Genomic DNA, 22,642 nt, shown 5'->3' with positions numbered 1-22,642 from the left:
GTTGTGGGATACAATAGGCAGACAGGCTTTTTGGTGATAATCAACAGGTGGCTTAATGTCTTTCCTTGGAAAAGTTGTTTAAGAAGAGCTCCATTAGTTGAAGGAGAGAGGCTTTGTTTTCTTAATGGGTTGATAAACACTGAGTGTGGGGTGATAAACATTCCCTGACGGACTGCTTAAGAGTGGGAGGGAATAATCAGAGCGTCCTGCTGAGGCTTGGCCACACCCCCTCAGCTCAGCCCTGTGGAAGGAAGGGAGGGCAGCTCTAGCACCCCCAGCTTCTAGCTTGAGCCACTGTAGGCATGTACCTGCATTTCTGGGATGTCTGTCCAATTACAGAAGTGATTTAGCCTAGCCAGGTTAGACTAACTTGCAAAATTTGAATCAATTCAGGCTTTTGGAATGTCTGTCCCTAGTCATGAAGGTCTCTTTCTCCTGATGATGAACGTATCCAAACTGACTGTCAGGCCTAACTCCACCTAAATTGTTTTGAGTTGTTCCCCACATTTTGGGCAACAGGGAGAAAAGGCATGTACACGACTTGAGTGGTCACTTTATGGATACCACATTGGCCTAGGCTTGAAGGAGGAAAGACTAAGATGCAAGTGATGTGAGTTAACTAGTCCAGAACTTTGTTTAAGTCATCCAGGAACACTGCATTGTATAGAGTAGATCATTATTTTTTCCTTAATTGTCTCCACGTATTTTGGGAAAGCTGCAATTACTGTTGAGACCTTATCACCCTCTCCGGGAATGAGGTTTAAGCAGGATGAGAAGCTGGGGAAAAGAATGTTTTTTTCTTTATTTTAGCAGAAATTAGCAGCCATGACTCATATTTCACAACTTCCTTTAAGATGTCTTCACTGACTTCAAAGTCCACTTCCAACACTGGATTAAACAGGAACTAGACACCAAGTGGAATGATTGTCTGTACTGGACAACCCCATATGGAGAGCACTAGCACTTACTTTGGCTGCCTCCCCTATTGGCCAACTTCATAGATGGACAATTCCTTCCTCTAATATCAGCCAAATTGTATCTGGTCTGATAGATATGTCCCGCTAGCCTCAATGCTCAGATAATCCATGCTATTTTCTGCTGAATAATTATTGATCCTTCCTGCTCAATTTAACTGCCTTTGAATTCAAGCACCCTGACATTCATTGTCAAGCTGTATAATTTTGGTGACTTGCTTCACAGCCACATACTGGACCCAATTAAAATATGCTTAGACAAAGGTTTGTATCTGCCCCAAGTCCTCCCTAGCAATAGCGATTAAGTTAGTATCCTTACCAGTTCCCAAATCATTTTATTAGAGAATAAGAATTCTCTCTAGTGGCTGCTCTTTGGCTGCTGAACGGTGTGTTATGGGCCTCAGAGGGTACAAATACCCTCTGGCTTCCCTGATGCATATGGGTGAACTTCTTATCTGTGTTGCTTCCAGGCAGTTTCTGCTTTAGGTAAGGCCCTCTTTGACTTCCCCTCATGCCCTAATGGAGAGGGAATTTTAAAAGTTCCATGAACCCTTTGTCTTCCCACAAGCAAGACAAGCCCTCCTGCATTCAGACAGTGAGGAGTGCTTTCTCTCTAGTGCTTATGGCAAAGGCAAAAAGCCTTGAGCTAACAGCAGGTGCAGGAAGGCTCACTTGTACTGGTTGTGAATGCCATGCCCTCTTGTAGATGAGCAGCAGCCTGGGAGAACAGCCTGACAATCATATCTGAAATTGTCACCAGATCCCTGGCCCACAGTCTAATACCTACCATGGAATGTATATATGTGGCATTTTTCCAGATCCTCCCCTGTTGTAAGTCAGCATGGCTTATTCATTTCAACAGAGCTACTGTGATTTACCCCAGCTGAGGACACAATCCATAATATCCACCTGCCATCAGCTGCAGAGAAGCATCATTTGCTGTGCAGTCCATGCTGTTCTGCTCATTTCCAAGCCATAACTCTGACTTTTGACAGGTTTGGATAACCACAGACCTAGGAGAATAGTACTTCACTGAACCATGCCATTGTTTTTTGTTCTTTTTTGTTTGGTTTTTTTTTGCTTATGTTCACATATTTTGGACAGGTACTTAGCCTCCAATATAGCAAGACACTTTTTCCCCAATTATGCAGAAAACTTAGTAATCACAATTTTGTGAAAATATACTATGTACAGCATAGAGTTGGGGCTTAGAAAGCCACTTTCCCCAATATCCAGGAACATTTGGGCAAGTGCTCACAACTGGCAAAAGTCCACTGTGGATATATGTATTCACATACTGAAGATTTGTAAGTATATACCTACAGGTGTGTGCATACATTGCCTACATATCAAATGAGCAGGCACAATAGTATACTCATATTTAATATTCTAATATACTAATTTTCTATGATTCTATCTGTGGTGGGCCACTTAAACTATAAAAAATATTGATGACAGCAAGGGATGGAGTATTTTAAAGTAAATGTGATTAGAGGGGACAATTAATTTTCCTTCAGAAAACATGCTTTCTAGGTATTGTTTTTTTCTTTTTCTGCAACCTTCCAAATACTGATATTGAATACAAGTTCTTATTTACAGTTATGAGGAAGGAAAAACTGAAACTGCATGAAATGTTCATAATTTGCTGGGAAGCAGGTTCCAGATGAGGTGCAGTAGGCATTTATTACTTAGAGTGCTGACCATTCTCCACTGTCCAAGCAGCCTAACAACACTGCATCAAGCTGTTTTTTATTAAATCATACCTGATTAAGCAATCTTAATTTCTACCCCACACAACACACACACTTATTTTTATTCACTTTCCACTTTTATTATAGTGAAAAATAATACTGTAAAAGCTGTGTTAACCTGCATTTTACCAACCGGAATACCCTATTAACAGGAATTTACAATATCCCCAAATACAAATCCTCACTTTAGCAACTGGAATTTTTACCGAGTCTATCCAGCATGCGCATCAAGTATTTGCATTACAAGTATGTCACTGTCTTCCGTAAAACTCTCAGATAAGTGGAATTTTTAGATAACTGGCACCACCCTTACCCCACTCATGCCAGATAACAAAGCTTTTACTGTAGCATTTCCTGTAAAATGTACTTAAAGTAAAAAAAAACAAACCCAAACAAGTCTATTTAACAAAGATTGAAAATAATCCCACCCTTATGTTCATTATTCAATTTCACTGACTTCCAAGGAGCAATTGCTGCCTACAAAACAGACATGTTTTAACACACAAGCTCTTTACTCCTAGGTAGAGCTCAAGATCTTATTTTGATGCATTAATTATTTTTTTTCTCTATGGTGGGATATGAACAGACTAACCCTTTCAGATACAGTCAGCACATACCTTACGAGGCCCTGTGTTCTTCAGCTCAAACACATCCATTGTGTAGTTGACTCTGCGACCGTAGTGGTCAAACTGAACATTTCCTGTTAGCCCTTGTATTCGAACCTAAAAATTAAAATAAATAAATAAAAAAACAATCAGCCTCATGTACTGTTCATACCTAATCACTACAAAGCAGACAGGAATTAGTAAGAAAATTACTGAACACTTTCCTCTTGTGTCCTGGGACTACGCATTTTCTATGGCTAAATATTTTGGACCAAACAGAACAACAAATTAAAAGGAAGCTTTGCTTGAACTTTAAGGTGTTCTCTAACTTAGTTTTGATGAAAAAGCAAGTACACACTAAAATATAATCCTCAGAAGGGTGAAATGCACTCAAGGGTTTAAGCAAATTATGCCTTAATACATAAACCTGACAGTCCTTTGTGAGATAACAGATGGTAGAGGAAGGGAGGAGTTGTCCTAGAGCCCATACTGGATGGAGTTGGGCAAGAGACATGAGAGAGGCCAAGACATTACAGTTTTCTTCTAGCCCTAGACTCCATGTAGCATTCTGAAGCTGTGGAAGCAAATTTCATCATACAGGCTGATATAGAAGGTGCAGTGGAGCAGGGACTGTATTGCAATGTGTGTTTGGCCCTGGGCCAGGATTTAGATTTTGATCTTTATCTCTCTTGTGCTTCACTGGAAGGCATTATTCGACTTTACCCATGATATTATCTTCACTGTACAAACCTGACTTCATGACTTCAGAAAAGACTATACATCTGCATACTTTCACTGACTGTTTGGAGTATACTGAATATTGAATATATTTTCCCTAAGGGCCAGGGTGTGCATTTCAAATCATATTCTTTTTTATTTGTCCACTTCAGTTTTATCCAGCTCTCCTTCAAGACTGAAATGCTTGCTTCCAGGCACAAAACTTCCAGTTCTGTCAGTACTTTCTTCTCAGTGTCTGCTTCTGAGGCAAGTCAGCTCATATGCAATTGGAATGATTTAAAATATTATTGTAGGAATTTTGTTTTTTTACTATCCAGCCTTGAAGAAAAAGGCTAAATCATCTTGACAGAGATATGGAACTTTCTAGACATCCATATTCATTAGGAATTCAAAGACCTGACATCAGTGAACAATGACTCTGGGATATTTCTTTTTACTGGGAAAATTACCTATGTGAGTTGCATTTGACAAAATCTAGAAGAATTCAAAACGATCCAAACAAATTTGGTAGGCAGTTTTGTGAATAATACAGTTCTGTCAGTAATTTAATGATATAGTCTTTGATTTTTACTACTGGAATGAACTTTTTCTATAAATGAATACCTTTAGGGAGAAATACAGATTAGTCTTTTAGGAGATTAAGTAGGATGTAGGCAGAAACTGGATGCCTACATTCCACAGAACAATCAAGGCAGCAGCAACAAAATACATTAGATACATACGTTTACTTAGTATCTCCATTTTTTACTACAAATTCCCTAGGCACCTAAGTCACATCTAAGTTTATTAAAATCCAAATTGGTGCTGGGAAGATGCCTAAATTCTGCCTAAATCTTCAATCCATTAGTTGTCCCCAGAGCATACTTGCATGAACTGAATTGAGTTCAGCACAAAGTACTGTACCTAGAGTTACTTTGATTCAAGAAAGATAATATGAAACTTATTGCACAGTAACCCAGTGGTTAGAGTCCTTGAAGAGAACTGCCCTCAATGCATTCCTCAAACTGAGGTTTCCAAACCACATCACCTGCTTCTCAACAGAATGCCCAAACCATCAGGATAAAAGCTAGTCTGGATGGAGACTTTCTACTGAAGTTGGGTGTTCAGGCAGCTAACAGTGCATGATTCAGAGAGCTGGAGGACAAGGAATCAAGAGGGAGTTTGACTAGCCCACTGGGAAGGGTGAGCAGTTTGCTGTGCCTGCTGTTAGGCTTATTTCTCTGTGTTTTATCCAGTGTAAAATTCATAGACCAGGAAGAACAGAGACGGGAACCCAGGCCACTCTTTTCCAGGTGAAGTACCCTTTGCATAGGACAAGAGTGTAGGTCTTCCTGATTAAAGCACTCTGCTGAGATGTGGATTTGAGCCCCCTCAGGCTGTGGGTGGTCTAAAATGCAATTCTCCCACTTCCTGAGGGTATGCTCAAAGCACTGAGAATCATACAAAAGATGAGTGGCATTGCCACCACCAGTGAGTTAAGTACTTACCCTCAAACAAAGGACAAGGTGCTCTGGGTCTTAAATGGATAGAAAATCCTAATGTGCAGTCAGAGGTAAGTATCCAAGCTCTGGAGTAGTATGGGAGTTCAGCTACATTTCCTAGTGGCTACCACTTACAGAAAATCACATAACTTAGATTAATTACACCTCGAGCACTTTGAATGTCTGTACACACCCTAAGTGACAGGGAAACTGGCACTAGCTTACTCATCTTGAGCATATGATTAGTTTCAAATAAACTGCAGCTATATGCCATTTATGCCAGTATATTTTTACCCCTGATTTTTCTGGGCAGTTCTATACTGCATTTGAGTGTGTCACACCAGTGTAAGGCTATATGTTGTGTATTAGCTCCTTTTTAGACTGATGTAAATGTAATTTGTTGAGGCCCTAACTCTCTCCACTGACTGTACTTAGAGTTCTTAGACATCTAACTCTTTCTATTCAGCTTGGCTTCCTGCATCAAACACCTACTTTTTTAAACCACCTAAGTTATGGCATCTTGGTGACCAATTTGAATCTGTCCTTTAATGTCAGGTTATAATTCATGGAGGAACAGGTGAGCTTAACACTTCAGTGAAGGGCGTTCTATTTCTTTCAGTAATTTTCAACATATTTTGTGAGGGATTTGGCCTGTGGTTTGCTTTGTGCTTCACAGAAAACAAGCTCTTTCAGAAACTGAGATCAAAGATATTTCACTAAACTAAAACAAAACCAGCTGAAACAACAAAACCATTAGTAGGTAGTTTAGATGCTAATTGAAAATAAATGTATCACTCCATGCAACCTAAATGCACTTTTCTCTTCTACTTGTAGATAAGTAGAATGTATTATTCCCCAAGATCACTAGAATTAAGCACAGCCGTACCTGTTTCAGAGTTCTCTCCATATCGATTCCTTGACCCCATGGGGCAGCAGGATTTGCTAGACAATCTCCAGCATTCCCTCTCCGTGAAATATCAATTTTCTGCCTTCTGAGATTACGGAAGGTTTCAGCCATCACGAGGACCCCATCATAGGTCAGTGCAGATGTATACTAAAAGGGGACAAATGCATTACTTCAGTGTAGCAAATCTGTAGAAAATCAGCTTGATATATTTCTGTTTTAGCCCATTATGCACCCAATCCCTGCAGTTCCCACTGAGGCAGAACTAAAAAATCCAATACGAATTTTATTCAAGGGAGTTCTTCATGATTTGCATGTTTGTCAGTATTGAGACTATATTATAATAGTTCAGCTTTAAAACTTTATTTGAGGAGAGAAATCTCTGTGGGAATTCATAGGGCACAATGAAATTAAAATGAAGATTTCCAGATCTCCCCTTCTCAAACTTTTGTTTCATTTACCTGATGTATCTTGGAGTAATGCTTCCCAACCATTTTTATTCTGTAGTTCACTGAGCAAGCTTAAGACCATGAATAAATGTATTGGCAATGAGTGGCAGAACCAGGTTACTTATATTGCAAAATAACTAGGGATAGCATTCTTCTTTTTGTTTGCAACATTTCTATTCTGTTGCCCTCATACAATGGGGTATAGAAAAACTAAAATGATGAAGCTTGGAAGTCACAGAAGGTCAGGTCAGGAAAGTCTGTAAACTAGGCAAAGAATATGTACAACAGAATGTGTAGAATAAATGTTACCAGCTACTAGCTTGAAGACATGGTAAGTGAGGTCACATAAGCTCTAAACTAGATACAGTGCGGTCTAGTGCAGTGGTCTCCAAACTTTTTTGATCATGCACCCCTATCAGTAAAAAATTTTTGAGCGTGCACCCCCAATATATGTATATTTATATTTGCGCACCCCATCAGTAAAAAATTTGAGCATGCACCCCAATATATGTATGTTTTTATAAATATAAATATAAGTTCTAATATTTTCTTCCCGCACCCCAGTGCATCGTCTTGCGCACCCCCTGAGGTGCGCACACCCCACTTTGGAGACCACTGGTCTAGTGGGTAAGCACCAAATACAGACTGAGGAAACAGAGGTTCTAATCTTTGACCTACAGCTGATCTGCTCTGTGACTCTGGTATGTCCATTCACTTCTATATGACCAGTTATAAGGTTTGTTTTGTTTATATAGGTTGTAAACTCTTTAGGACAGGATTTGACTATGTCCTTGAATGGTGCCCAGCACAACCCCAGTCTCAATTATAGCAGTTAGGTAGATTCACAATACTCATAATAAAAGAGAAGCTCTTATACAATCATCTTTACAGGTGTATCATGTTTGACCTGCCAAGAAAATCACAAATTGTCTAATTTTGTTATCTATATGGGAAGCAATATAGAAAAATAATGGAACATATTTGCATTTTAAGATCATGTTTAATAGTAAGCATTACATCAGGATTTATGTGCATAGTTTTCAGAAAGTTAACAACTTAGAAATGATATGATTACTATTATCATTATATTATCTCAGATACAGAAGAATGCCTGCTGGCTGGAAACCTGTGTATTCAATGTAGATATAATTGGGTTGACATACTGAAGATTGGTTGGAATTAGTTTGTCAATTTCCACTAAAGTTGGACTTCTAATTCTTGTCATTAAACAGGTTAATTGGAAAATAAGTGACAGAAAATGGGAAATTTGTTGCAACTCATCTTTCTATAAGATAATTGTAATGCTGGGTATAATTAGTTACCAATAATTGCATAGTCACATATCTTCTGCTGTAGCTCAGCATGATAAAGTATACCTTCAGTTATTACAATGTTTGAGTGAAATTGCTCGTAGTGAGCAAAAAAATAAAAGTACCTTTGGAGGAGTCTCAGATCCTGGATATTCTCTCTGGTCCAGCTTCTTCCAGCGCTGCATCAGTTTTGTTACCATTGGGGTACTGAAATCTACTAACTGAAATCCTGTCACATTGGCTCCTCCGTGCATAAACCTCTCCAAGGAAATATCTTTGAATCCCTAGAAAATCAATGCAACACTTGGTTTGTTTAGCACACTGTTATGGGTCATATCTATTTTAGGTTCACAAGGGAGCAAAACCAAGCAGCTAGAAAGGAAAATAGATATTTAATACACGCAAAAGACTTATAACCCCAGGAGAAAATTCAGCTTTAGCTCATAATGTTAATTTGAATTATAGAAAAATAGGGATTGAAATTTCCAGATCACTCTGCGTGTGTCTGAGGCATCAGCAGCTGGAAAACATACATTGCTGGGAGTGCTGGATAATACTGAGAAAACATATTTAATAGCCATAGTTGAAAAACACTTTCAGAATATTACAGCCTGTAGTCAATATGCTTATGCTTCTAGGTGATTTTGCAAAGTGAAAGATAAACTATTTGTATGTATAAACAGTTATCTACAAAATAAGAGGGCTGTCAGGTGGAGTTTGACTGGGACTCCATTAGAAGAATTACTTCTACTTGTATGAGCTGGACCCTCCACCTACGTAAACTGCTGATGTAGGGGGCAGCCAAAGGGCTTGGCCATTCTGTAAATCTGAAACATGTCTACTTTGTTTGATTTGGTCTGTTTTTCAGTATTGATAATTTATGTAGTTTAGCTATTAATCTCATTTCTATTATTTCATGCTATTTGACTGTCTATGTTATTGTGCTCAATATCTAATCAAAGGTGTCAACACCTTTTTATTAGCTGGGTGGTAAACACCCAGTGCACTCTAAGGAAGAGAATTCATAGGTTTAGGTGATAGGCTTATAACAGAGATCTCTTGCCATTGTAAATATGATCTTTAGTCCTCTCACAAAAGAAGCACCCCTTGTCTCTACACCTTTTCTGTCAGTAAATAGAGATTTGTCTACACAGCTGAAAATTACATAATTTATTGTTTAAAAGGCCTAAAAGGAACCTCTTCCTTTCAATCCAGTGATACTCTCACCAATAATCCAGTGATGCAATTTATATAAATTGCGATGTTAGAAGAAAAGATCGGTGATGAGAGAAACTTATCTCCAATATCAGTAACTACTGGCACTGTGGATAAAGTAAATTTTAATATAGATTTATCCACCCAATAACTTGCTCTTACTCTTGATTCCAATTTGAGTGACAGTTTAAATCCACTACATGGTTCTGTCCTGGAGTCCTGGATACATAATACAGCCCTACAGTGGGAAAATGAAGGCAATAAGGATTCCCTAGTCTATCAGACTCACCAGGCTTCTCATGTCTTCAACAGTTGCTATGCAAAATATTATTTTAAATTAACAGCACTTAAAAAATAATCTTTGATTTAAAATCACAGTTAGAAGCGCACCATATTTTAAAACAATTGAAATGTCAAGAAATAGGCTTAATAATCAAAGCCCTGAACACTGAGGATTTAATTACACTTGATAAATTGACAGATTAAGAATCTGACCACCAAAAAAATTCTTCCATTCTTATTGATCATATTTCTCCTAGAGACAGAAGTAAAAGACTAAGAGAACAAAATATTTTTATTACTCAACTTTTACCCACATAAAAGAGAGAATTTTTAAATATGAACCAAAGCATTGCATGGTTTTTAACCATTTAAAATCTCTCTTCACCTATTGGAAAATAATATTATTTATGTCTCCAGAATTCAATCCTTGAAATGCTCAGCTACCCCATCCCTCCTCCTCCCCTCTTGAGAGTTGGATTTAACAGTTTATGTCTGTTGAAGAGAGGGAAGAGCATTGCTAACCTAGTGAAGAGGGCTTTAAATTAGGCTTGCTGTGGGACAGACACCAACACCCTGAGGTAAGCATGGAGGCAGGAGACCTGGAGGAAGAGCAAGCAGGAAGGGGCAACAAGGGAGGTGCTCTCATACTTCCTGAGAAATCAGGACAACTGACTAGTTACCTCAGGTGTCTGTACACAAATGCACAGAGCCTGGGAAACAAGCAGGAAGAACTGGAAGTCCTCGCACAGTTGTGGCAATATGATGTGATTGGAATAACAGAGACTTAGTGGGAGCTCACATGACTGGAGCACGGTCATGAATGGGTACAAACTGTCCACAAAGGACAAGCAGGGGAGGAGGGGTTGAGCTTTATGTAAAAGAGCCATATGATTGCTCAGAGCTTCTGTATGAAACTGGAGATAGGCCTCTTGAAAGTCTCTGGGTTAAGGTCAGAGGGGAGAGCAACAAGGGCAATGTGCTAGGTGTCTGCTATAGACCACCAGACCAGGAGGATTAGGTGGATGAGACTTTCTTCAAACAGCTAGTGGAATTTTCCCAGTCACAAGCCCTGATTCTCACAGGGGAGTTAAATCACCCTGACATCTGCTGGGAGGACAACAGAATAATGTGCAGGCAATCCAGGAAGTTTTTGGAGGGTGTTGGGGACAATGTCCAGGTGCAAGTGATTGAGTGGCCAACTAGGGGCCATGCTCTTTTTGACCTGCTGCTCACAAACAGGGAAGAATTGGTGGGGAATGAAGTAGTCAAGCAGTGAGTGGCAACTTGGACAGCAGTGACCAGAGATGATTGAACCTGAGGAAAGGAAGGATGGAGAGCAACAGAGTAAGGACCCTGGACTTCAGAAAAGCAGACTTTGACTCACTCAGGGAACTTATGGGCAGGATTTCCTGGGAAGCCAGTCTGAGGAGGTGAGCAGTTCAGGAGAGTTGGCTGTAGTTTAAAGAAGTCTTACTGAGAGTGCAAGAACAAACCATACTTGCAGGAAGACTAGCAAGTATGGTAGGGATTAGCAGGGAACTCTTCAGTAACTGAAGTCACAAAAAGAAAGTCACAATAAGTAGTGGAAACTTGGACAAATAAATAGGGTGGAGTATAAGAACATTGCTTGGGCATGCAGGGATGATGTCAGGAAGGCCAAAGCACAATTGCAGTTGCAACTAGCAAGGGATGTGAAGGATAATAAGAAGGGTTTCTACAAGTATGTTGGTAGCAAGCGGAGGATCAGGAAAAGTGAGAGTCCCTTACTGAATGGGGGAGGCAACCTTGTGATAGGGGATGTAGAAAAGGCTGAAGTGCTCAAGGCAGACAGGGTTTTTTGGGTGAATCTGATATCTTTTATTAGACCAACTTAAGTAGGTGGAAAAACTCTCCAGAAATGTAATATATTTCATCCAATGCACCAAATGCTCTGATGGAAAATATGTAGGAGAGACCAAACAGAACTGCGTACCAGAATGAATACACACCGGAAATCTATCAAAGACAAAAATACCCAATTACTGATGGGGACACATTTCTCACAAGAAAATCCCTCTCTCTCCGATCTCTCAGTTCTAATCCTCAAAGGGAACATTCAAAACACTTCTCAGAAACAAGCCTATGAACTTCAATTCATCAACCTGGATACAAAAAAATATGGACTAAATATAGACATTGGATTTATGACACATTATAACTTGCCTGACATCTGACCCCCCAGGTACCTCTCCACTATTTAACTGCTACATTCATTCCCCACCCTCCTGCCCCCCAGCCTGTCTCTCACCCACTGACTCCTCAATTTACATCTTCACTGACTGCCTGTCTTGCATGCATACCAGCCCAGCCTCTGGCTTCTTTACTATTCATTCCATCCAGGACGAGCACACACCAACTGCAGAGGCTTCCTCAGCCTGATGAAGGGATTTTAAACCTGAAAGCTTGCTAAAAAATATTTTTCCAAATATTTAAGTTGTTCTAATAAAAGATATCAGATTCACCCAAAGAACCTTGTCTGCCTATGTCCTTAGACCAACATGGCTACAACCTACACCCCTGAAGTGCTCAATGCCTTTTTTTTCCTTTGTCTTCACAGGCAAGGTCCTCTCTCAGACTACTGCAGCACAGTTTGGGGAGGAGGTGAGCAGCCCTCAATGGTGAAAGAGCAGGTTAGGGACTATTTAGAAAATCTGGACACATACAAGTCCATGGGGCCAGGTGGGATACAACTGAGGGTGCTGAGGGAGTTGGCTGATGTGACTCCAGGGCCACTGGCCATCAACTTTGAAAATTCACGGTGATCAGGAGAGGTCCCAGATAATTGGAAAAGGGCAAACATAGTGCTCATATTTAAGAAAGGAAAAGAGGAGGATCCAGGGAACTACAGACCAGTCAGCCTCACCTCAGTCCCTGGAAAAATCATGGAGCAGTTCCTCAAGGAATCCATTTCTAAGCACTTGGAGGAGAAGAAGGTGATTAGGAACAGTCAGCATAGATTCACCAAGGCCAAGTCATGCCTGACCAACCTGATTGCCTTCTATGATGAGGTGACTGGCTTTGTGGATGCGGAGAGCCCAGTGGATGTGGTGTACCTTGATTTTAGCAAGGCTTATGATTAGGTCTTCTATAATATTCTTGCAGGCAAGCTAAAGAAGTACAGGCTGGATGAGTGGACTGTAAGGTGGATAGAAAACTGGCTGGAGCATCAGGCTCAGAGAGTAGTAAACAATGGCTCAATGTCTACTTGCCAGCTGGTATCAAGTGGAGTGCCCCAGACATTGGTCCTGTGGCTAGTTTTGTTCAATATCTTCATCAACTACCTGGAAGATAGCATAGAGTGCATCCTTAGCGAGTTTTCAGATGACACCAAGTTGGGTGAGTAGTAGATAGCCTGGAGGGTAGGACTAGGATTCAGAGTGACCTAGACAAATTGGAGGACTGGGCCACCAGAAATGTCATGACTTTCAACAAGGACGAATGCAAATTCCCGCATTTAGGATGGAACAATGTCATACATGGGTATAGGACTGGGGCTGACTGGCTGGGTGGTAGCACTGCAGAAAAGGACCTGGGAATTACAGTGGACAATAAGCTGAATATGAGGCAACAGTGTGGTGCCCTTGTTGCCAAGAAGGCTAATGGCATACTGGGCTGCATCAGTCAGAGTGTTGCAAACTGATCAAGAGAAGTGATTATTTCCTTCTATTCAGCACTGGTGAGGCCACATCTGGAGTACTGTGTTCAGTTTTGGGCCCCCACTACAGAAAGGATGTGGACAAATTGGAGAGAGTTTGGTGGAGAGCAACGAAAATGGTGAGGGGGCTGAGGCACATGACTTATGAGGAAAGACTGAGGGAACTGAGCTTATCTGGTCTAGAGAAGAGGAGATTGAGAGGAGATTTAATAGCAGCCTTCAGCTACATGAAGGGGAGTTCCAAAGAGGATGGAGCTGGGCTGTTTTCAGTGGTGGCAGATGACAGAACATGGAGCAATGGTTCACGTTGCAGCAAGGGAAATTTAAGCTAGATATTTGAAAGAGTTTTCTTACTAGGAGGGTATTATAGGTTATTCAGAAAGGTAGTGGACTCTCCATTCTTGGAGGTTTTTAAAACCCAGCTACACAAAGCTTTTTCTGGGATGATCTTGTTGGGGATGGCCTTGTCTTGAGCAGTGGGTTGGCCTAGATGACCTCCTGAGGTCTCTTCCAACCCCAATTTTTTATGATTCTATGATATGTAAGGCACTTGGTACCCTTTTACTGGGGTAGGAGTGGAAAATGTAGATAGTTGAAGGCCTTAGCTGCCACCAGTCACTATGTATCTATGTATTGAAAGGGAATGATTATATCATAAAGATAGGCATGCTGCTAAACCCCTATGAGAGATAGGCCTTTGGTTATGGAAAACACCTGGGCTGTCAAACAAATGATCTGACCCATTGTGGAAAATACTTTTAAATGTTTTTTTTGTGACTTTACAAGAGATATGGCATGGGAACATGATGTCCATTCCTGCATTTATTTCATTTTATAAAAATGGCTGGAAAGATTAAACCAAAGGGCAGCTGCAGAGTAGTTTAGTTACACTTATCTCAATAAGGAGTGTGACTGACGAACTAGTAATGAACCCTAACCATCTACTAGCAGTCCTCATTAAATTTTGTGGTAGACCTCCCTTGATTCTTATTAAGATTTATCTCCCAATACTCACATCTAAATCCAATGAAATCCTACAATTGTAATTATTATATAATGCTCTTGAGATGATCCAAAATACATTTTTGGAATTAGAAATAATAATAGCAGGTGCTTTTACAATTATAATTGGTGCCACTGACACCCATGATAATGCAGATACTTTTAATGAAATATGGCGAATCCTTCCAGCAGCCTAATGGGATAAGAAACTAAAATAGGATGATGACTCTTGAAATTGATTGTAGAAGAGAATTTTAGAGCACTTAATGGCTGAATGGGCAAAGATGTATCTGGGGCATTCAGATTTGTTATAACTAAAGGAACAAGCATGATAGATTATATATCAATAGAGCCACTGAAATTTTATCACATGTAGGAAGTGACCACTTCATTCTCTCTCTTAAAATTCCATTAGAATCTTATAGGGAGTCTTCCCCAAAATCTGTACAGCTAGCCCCCAAATTAGAAGTAGTCAATAAAAAGAGAATTCAAAGAATGAGTTATGCGATAAAAGCGTTTCTGTATTCAAAGTTACTTTCTCAGGCTGCTTATCTCATATTATCCAAGAACAGTACAAGAACTCCAAGAAATAATTAACCAAGATGATGCATTTGTCCAACAACTGCCCTCACAAAAAAGAACATATTTGCTGTAAATAGGTGGCGTTGCTGACACAAATCATGTTCTGATGAAGACTGCTTTAAAACTAAAGATAATTTAATAGATGCCTTGGAAAATGCAAGTACAAAAGTGACTGCTCTAGTTTAAAAAGGATCCAGAAGATTGAAGTAGAAAATTTAAAAAAAAAGAGAGAGGAAAAAGAAAAAGTATCAAATGAGGCTATGGGATGACTTGGTAGCCACTGGGAAAAATATTGATAACTGACATTTTTATCAAATTATAGCCAAAGAGATAAAAATGTAGCTTAATTCTTGATGTATATGCTCCTGAAGATACATGAGTCTTGTTTTTTAACAACTTACTCACATATGGTGAAGGAAATGGTGGCTTCTAGCTGACAGAAATGTTATCTGTTAAGTTACAAGCAGACCATTATTTCACCTCTGAATCTCAAGTAAGATCACATATATTCATACTGAGAAATGGAAAGATGCCCCAGAAATCTTCAACTAATTAACTGACTGGCAGTATCCAATTCTGATCAAAGCATTTAATAATATTATTTTAGAAGGCGTTTACCTGAAGCAATGGAATGAAAAAATAATAGTCCCAATCATTAAAAATGGGAATGCTCTATTGCCCTATGGCCTATTGCCTCATTAGTCTTATGTGTATTCTTGCCAAAATACTTTGGAGACATCTACTTTTTCATCTTCATACATGGATTTCTGAAAATATTATTTTGGGAAAAGTATGTTGGTTTTAGAGAAGTTTATTTCTGCATGGACCATTGTGCTATTTAGCATCTAAATACATATAAAGACGAAAATATTTGCATGCAGCCTTCATTGGTCTCAAGTACGCTATTCACTCCATAGACAGCATAGACAGATAATAGTTATGGAAAAAACCTGGCAATGACATCAGAGGATAAAGATCTCTTGTAATTAACTGTTAATTAGAGCCCCTCTGCACATGCAGGAAAAGGTGTAATGGGATCTCATGGACACTACTTGTGACATGCCTCCTGCTATGCCACATGTGCATTGCAGGAGGCATGATGGTGGGACCATGAATCAGATCCCATCACACCTTCTTATTGCTGGGGGAGCCCCCCTGCACCAGCAAGAAGCAAGCTCCTGGGGCTGGAAGCCCCCCCAGCTCACCTGGGCTCCCAGCTGTGAGGGTTTCCCAGGGGTCCCTGCAGACTGCAGCTCTTATGAAGCACCCCTGCATCTGTGATTGCCCCAGCTGCAGTCTCCTGGCTGTGGAGGTGCATGGTACACCCCCGCACCTGAAAGTCCTGTTAGCTTTTGGGACTTCGAGCTGCGTGAGGTCTTGTCTTACCAATCTCATCTCCTTCTATGAACAGGTCTCTTGCCACCTAGACATGGGAGAGAAGGTCGACCTTATATACCTAGACTACCAAAAGGCTTTTGATCTAGTATCCCATGATATCCTTGTAGAAAAATTGGAAGATTGTGGGCTTAAGTGCTCAACAGTTCAGTGGCTGGAAAACTGGTTGCATTGTAGGACCCAGAGAGTTCTCATGAATGGATTTGTGTCATCCTGGAGAGAAGTGGCCAGTGGTGTCCCTCAGTGGTCCGTGCTTGGACCAGTGCTTTTCAACATCTTTATCCATGATTTGGATGTTGTGGTGAAAAGCTCGTGGACCAAGTTTGTGGATAACGCCAAGTTATGGGGGAGCGTGGTCATGCCAGAAGATAGGCTGCAGATACAGGTAGACCTGGACAGGCTAGAGAGCTGGACAGACTGGAACCAGCTGAAGTTCAACACTCAGAAGCGTAAGGTGCTCCATCTGGGGGCAAACAATCCCCAACATACCTACAGGCTTGGTGGCGACAATTTGACTTGCACGGCAGAAAGGGACTAGAGGTAGTGATCGACCATCGCATGAACACGAGCCGGCAGTGCGATGCTGTGGCCAGCAGGGCAAACAACATGCTGGCTTGCATTAACCGTTGCATCTCCTGTAAAATTAAGGAATTGATACTCCCACTGTATTCCGCACTAGTGAGAAAAGCCACCTGTATGATCAGGGACTTGTAAGACAAGCCATACGAGGACAGGCTGAGGGACTTGGGCGTCTTGAGCCTACAGAAGAGCAGACTGAGAGGGGACTTGGTAGCAGCTTACCGTTACATCAGGGCAGTACATCAAGAACTCAGTGAACAGCTGTTCATCAGGGCTCCCCTAGGGACGAACAGGAGGAATAGGTACAAACTCCTGGAAGGCCATGAAAGGCTCAATTCCAGGAAAAATTCTTTCGCAGTCAGGGTGTCCAGATTGTGGAATAAACTCCCTCAAGTGGTGGTGCAGTCACCTACCCTGGAAATCTTGAAAAGGAGACTGGACAGTCACCTCGCTGGTGCCACTTGAACCCAGTTGTCTTTTCCTGCCCAGTGCAGGGAAACTGGACCCAATGATCTACAAAGTCTCTTCCAGCCCCTAACAATCTCTGAATCTATGAGCTGGGAACTCCCAGGCTTGGGGGTGCACATAGGCCCCTCCAGCTGAGAGCTCTGATCAGCTAATGGGGCTCCCAGCCACAGGGGCCCCTGGCCACACATTCCATTAATGATGTGATAAGAAGCAGCTACAGTTATTTCACATATTTTGTGGAATAACTTTGTAGCTTATTCCTCTTTTTATTATGCCATTAATTGGCTGAATGTGTGGCAGGATGATTATTTAAAGTGTGATTAACTGGTTAATTATGCCTTAATTGTAATGCATAGATGGGGTCTGACTATTCAAACACAGCATATAAAGTGTGTTACATAATTGGCAGTGCCCTGTCCAATAGTTTCCCAACTAAGACAGGGGTATGGCAAGGATATCTGCTTGTTCCACTACTTTATTTATTTTTGAACAATCTAAAATAGATACTAACAGTGAATCAGTTCCATGCACTCTGACCCTATCCCCTTTCTGCTTTATGCAAATGAAGCATTAATAATGGCACAATCCCAAATAGTCCTCCCAAGATTTATAGAAGCTTTTCAGCAGTAATGTACCTCAAATGGTTTTGAAATCAACACTGCTAAAATCAAGTAATTGGTTTTAGGGAATGAATGGTTTGGTTTTTGAGTAGATGTCTGAATGGTTTTTGAGTTTTAGAGTAGATGTCTTCCTTTAAATACCTTGGAATCTACTTTGGCAACAATCTGAGCTGGAATAAGCACATTGAAAATGTAAATACGAGAACAAAACATGCATTCGGCAGAGTTTTACTGTTTTACAATGAGAAGGGCAAAGGTTCTTTAAGTGCTAAAGGTCTATAGATGCCAGGTAGAGTTCATTTTATTGTATGGAGCAGAATTTTGGGTTACTGACCCTATGGACCATGCAAAACCTGAAAAGATTTCTAATTACTTTTTAAGGCAAATTTATCTCTAAATCAATATTGGGTTGTGTGTGGAGAGGAGGAATGCACTCTAAAATGGGACTGATAAATGTGAGCACTTTAGCTCAATTAAAAACCCTAAACTACTGGATTAAAAATTAGATCTTTTACACCAATAGATACCCAAGGAAATGCAAGCTACAAGCCTCTCCTTTGCCAAATAAACCCTGATTTGGGTAGTTAAATAACATCTACATTCTCCTCCAGATGAATGGACTGGGAAATGTACTGAGATTCACTGAGTCAATATTTCCTCTATACTTAAAACAAGACATCATTTTAAGAATTAAAAGTGCCAGCATGCATGCCAGTAGTAAGACTGTCTCAAACTTCCACTTCTAAAAGGTTAAAAAATATACTTTTTTGGCCTTGAAACCTACCTGTCCATGCTGTAAAACTACAAACAATGAGAAGCCATTGCTACACTGAAATTCACTCTAATGAGATTTTCAGTTGTCATGGGCATTAGGTGTTGGATCGTATTGGGACAAAATATGCTCTTGTGGGAGGAATGAGATAGATTATTTAAATCACTATTTGTGGTCTTGTTTGTTTTTTGAAGAACTTAGAGGAAAATGGATCTCTCTATTAGTGGGAAATTTTAAACGCTGGGTTAATGAAGGAAAAGCAATCTGTCTTCTTTCTAATACTTCAGAGACTTTCCTATACACCTTAGGCTTATTTGTGTTTGGGCCGTAGGGCCTTAATACATGTTACACTTTGAGCTGCTCAGACGTTGAATAGTATAGGTGCTAGCTCAAGTTTGCAACAGTTACACCTTAAAGCTAAAAACGTTTTCTGACAGTCCCTACCTGAACCACTGTAACGTGCCACTAGCGGGCTGGTGAGCAGGGGCCAGACTCGGAGCTATGGCTGTGAGTTGCCCCTACAGGGCTGGTGAGCCAGGACAGGCTTCTATCCCTGCTCTAGGTGGGGCTGTGTGAGAGATGGTTGTGGGGAGGGGGCACATTATAGGTGGAGAGTTAATGGGATGTTGATGGGTAATGAAATGGGAGGTGGAAATGAAGTGTGGATGGGGAAAGGGTGGTTAAATGAAAGAAGTCAGACACTGAAGGAACTGGGATTTGAGATTAGGGTGTGAGATTAGGGTGTGGGAGGTGCTGGTTGTGCTTCCTGGGATGTCTGGGAGGTAGGATCAGTGAGGGAAGGCACTTATGGGGGAGCTACTGCCTCTGCCCCAGGAACAAACCTCCAGCTCATGGGGACCTGATCTGCCCCACTATCTTGTCATCTCCCCCACCCCCCTGGACTCCACTCCCAGACCCATTCATGCCCTACAGCCTAGATAGCTGGCATGGGCTCTGCAGGACATTTGGATGGGGTTGCATTCCTGGGGGTAGGAAGGTCACATAGATCAGAGATAAACTTGCCCTAGCGGGGTGTAACTTTAAGTCACCTAAAGTATGCTTAAAACTAATTTCAGGTGTTAATGTGTGGACAATCCAGGGAGTAAGAGTTCCAGGAGCTATCCAAAATTACCATGTATCAAGGCCCTAATAAGGCCCTTACTTGCACAAAAAAATTATGGCTAAAATGAAGTAGAAGTAGAAACACATTTTGTTTTAATGTTCACTATGTCATTTTATCTTTAATATCATCATACACTATATTCTGTTTTCATTTTCTATAAACATGTAGAATAGAAAATCTTAGGGCATTTTATTAGCAAAAACCATACATTTATAAAAATATTATCTAATTCTATATAATGTTAATCTCTCATTTTATTGTATTGTTTTGGTGACAGCTGTAAATAAACTACTGCTGGTACACAATATGCAAGATGAAGACAGATAAGTTTTAAAATGGTGCAACGGAGATCAGAATTTTAGGTACAGTTTGTCATTGGATACTCTTCAAATGGAACATACGCAACATGAGAAAGAAAACTTACGTGAAGTTTACTGGTGTTAGGAAATTATTTTTCTTATTGATTTGAAGTTTAGAATGAACATCATCATGGACAAAGCAATTAAATGATGTTGACACCTTTGCTGTTGAATAACAAGATTGGTTTGTTCTTGAGTGCAAAAGTGGCTAAATTGACCTTATATATTTAGGAGTTAGGCATTCATAAGAAAAAAAAACTTTCCCCATTAATTTCCCATCCTGACTGGTTTTACCACATTGCACTTGAAAAGTAAGATTCTGAAAATGTTTTTCAAGGGTCTGTTCCTTTGTTAAAAGAAAGATCTGCTTTAAGTACATTAGACTGAGCTAGAAAAGAGAATTTTAGTGCATGTGAAAGGCAGTAGGTCACTAACTTATTTAACCCAGATAGCAGTTCAGGATAGTACCTTAGGGTTCTTGTAGACGTGTGGGACACCTGCATTACAACGCGTCAAAGCAGACTCAATTAATTGAGTGTGCTCCTTCAGCCTTGGCATTTGTGTATTCAATATCCCCATGCTTCAAAATGGTGGTGGGGGTACTTTAACTAAAGCTCATAAAACAAGCTTTAGTTAAAGTGCCACCACCACCATTTTGAAGCACTGGATGCTGAATATAAGAGCCACTGTAAGTAAAGTGCTCCCCCTCACCTGACCCCCAGAGTGTGTGTAAAGATGCCCTTTTAGACTAACTCATTTAAAGAGGGATGCATTTTTGTATAGCATAGCCTACTCCCTTATGGCACCTGATAAAGTAGGAGGAATGGAAGGTATGAAAACCAGAAGTTACAAATATATTTTGTAATCTGATCTATTGTGTGCACTAGAATGTTTCTTTAGAAAAGAAACTATTTTAGTAATAAAACATGATTTTATTTATTATTTTTTCCCGCTTTGAGCATTTGGTGCACTAATGCATTATATAATTCTAAAAGGAAAACACTGATCTAAGAATCTTACTGGAAGTAGCTTACAGGAAAATGCATGTACCCTGGAAAATGTGGAGAAGTTACTTTGAACCCTGGTATTCAAGTAATGATAGAGTAGTAATAATAATAATAACAGTAGAGTAATAAAAATATGATCGAGTAATACTATCTACAGCTCAAACTCAATCCCCACTTACACCCACCCTGCCCCTGTATTGAATTTAATGGAAAATAACTAAGGATAAAATTTAGCTTCTTGTTATTGAAATAGCATCAGAATAGAAAAAAGAAACACATTTTTCTGTACATTGTTCAGAACTTATTACAATAAATTGTATATTAATTACAAATAGCAAACTTCATGTGTAGAGTCATAATTCCAGAGCACAGTTGAGTATTTTCCTTGTCAAGCATTAACATAATTGCACAAAAGGATCTTACCAGGTTTGCAATGATGTAATGGTAGCCTTTAACATGCTTTCCAACACTCACAATCTGTAGGGGGGAAAGAAAGCAAACTAGGTAATATTGTACTGCTTCAGTAAATCATTAATCATCAGCTGGACATACATTATGAGATATATAACTCTTTTGACATTTTGTTAAGATTTTTTTTACCACCAAAATGATTAAGGTAGCTATAATTTTCCTAATGCCTAACCATTAGAAAATGAAACAGCTAAAATAATCAACTGATAATTTTGCAGTCCCAATGCCTTCCATGTGCCTGAACATTTTACTGCTGTATATTATTTTATCAAGTGTAGTAATTCCTTACAGAATACAAACCTAAAAGCAGGCAGTTATGTATTACACAGAAAGCCTAAATGCCATTTTGGCCTTTCTGTTTGAAATATTGTAATGCTTGTGAATTACTTTGTATTTTAACTCTTAGGATTGGATTTCTCTGGGTTAAATTACAAGATCTTAATTCAGTTTTTCTACCACAAAACTGAAGTCAACAGTGAGAGATGAGCGAGAGCTAAATAAGAATGGAATACTAGATTGTATGGCACAGCTTGGAGTTCTCTGCCCATTTTGGAGGGCAATTTTTGACTGGTCCTTTCACAGGGCTTGCAAAGTGTCAGGTAAACCCCTTGCATAGTCCAACCACATCTCTTATGTGCAACCAAAGGAGCTAGGCAGAAGAGATAGGGACAGACATTCAAAAAGCTGAAGCCTAAATTGATTCAATCTTTGCAGGTTAATCTAACCTGCCTGGATAGAACCAATTTGCAAGTGAATAAGTATTCACTGTTAACTCTGGAAATGCAGGCACATGCCTGCAGTGGCTCAGGCCAGAAGCTGGAGGGCACTACAGTGCACCCTCAGCTGCAAGGAAGCTGTGCT

At 40.0% G+C, this 22,642-nt stretch overlaps 1 protein-coding gene across 4 annotated transcripts in view; it reads right to left on the bottom strand.

Moving 5' to 3' along the window:
• Nucleotides 1-22,642, bottom strand: part of GRIA4 (glutamate ionotropic receptor AMPA type subunit 4) — a 521,444-nt gene that overhangs the window by 120,133 nt on the left and 378,669 nt on the right. For all 4 annotated transcript variants that reach the window (XM_019525166.1, XM_019525165.1, XM_019525167.1 and 1 more), the window contains exons 5-8: nt 21,734-21,787; nt 8,338-8,496; nt 6,436-6,603; nt 3,343-3,447 (exon numbers count right to left, since the gene is read on the bottom strand). In XM_019525166.1, the coding sequence (XP_019380711.1) occupies nt 3,343-3,447; nt 6,436-6,603; nt 8,338-8,496; nt 21,734-21,787 (486 nt within the window). The remainder of the gene's footprint in view (nt 1-3,342; nt 3,448-6,435; nt 6,604-8,337; nt 8,497-21,733; nt 21,788-22,642) is intronic.

The sequence above is a fragment of the Gavialis gangeticus genome, unplaced genomic scaffold, assembly GCF_001723915.1.
Source record: "Gavialis gangeticus isolate Ggan-Ray unplaced genomic scaffold, GavGan_comp1, whole genome shotgun sequence".
NCBI lineage: Eukaryota > Metazoa > Chordata > Crocodylia > Gavialidae > Gavialis > Gavialis gangeticus.
Note: the sequence above shows the minus strand (reverse complement) of the source record. Positions and strands in the feature narration are given on the sequence as shown.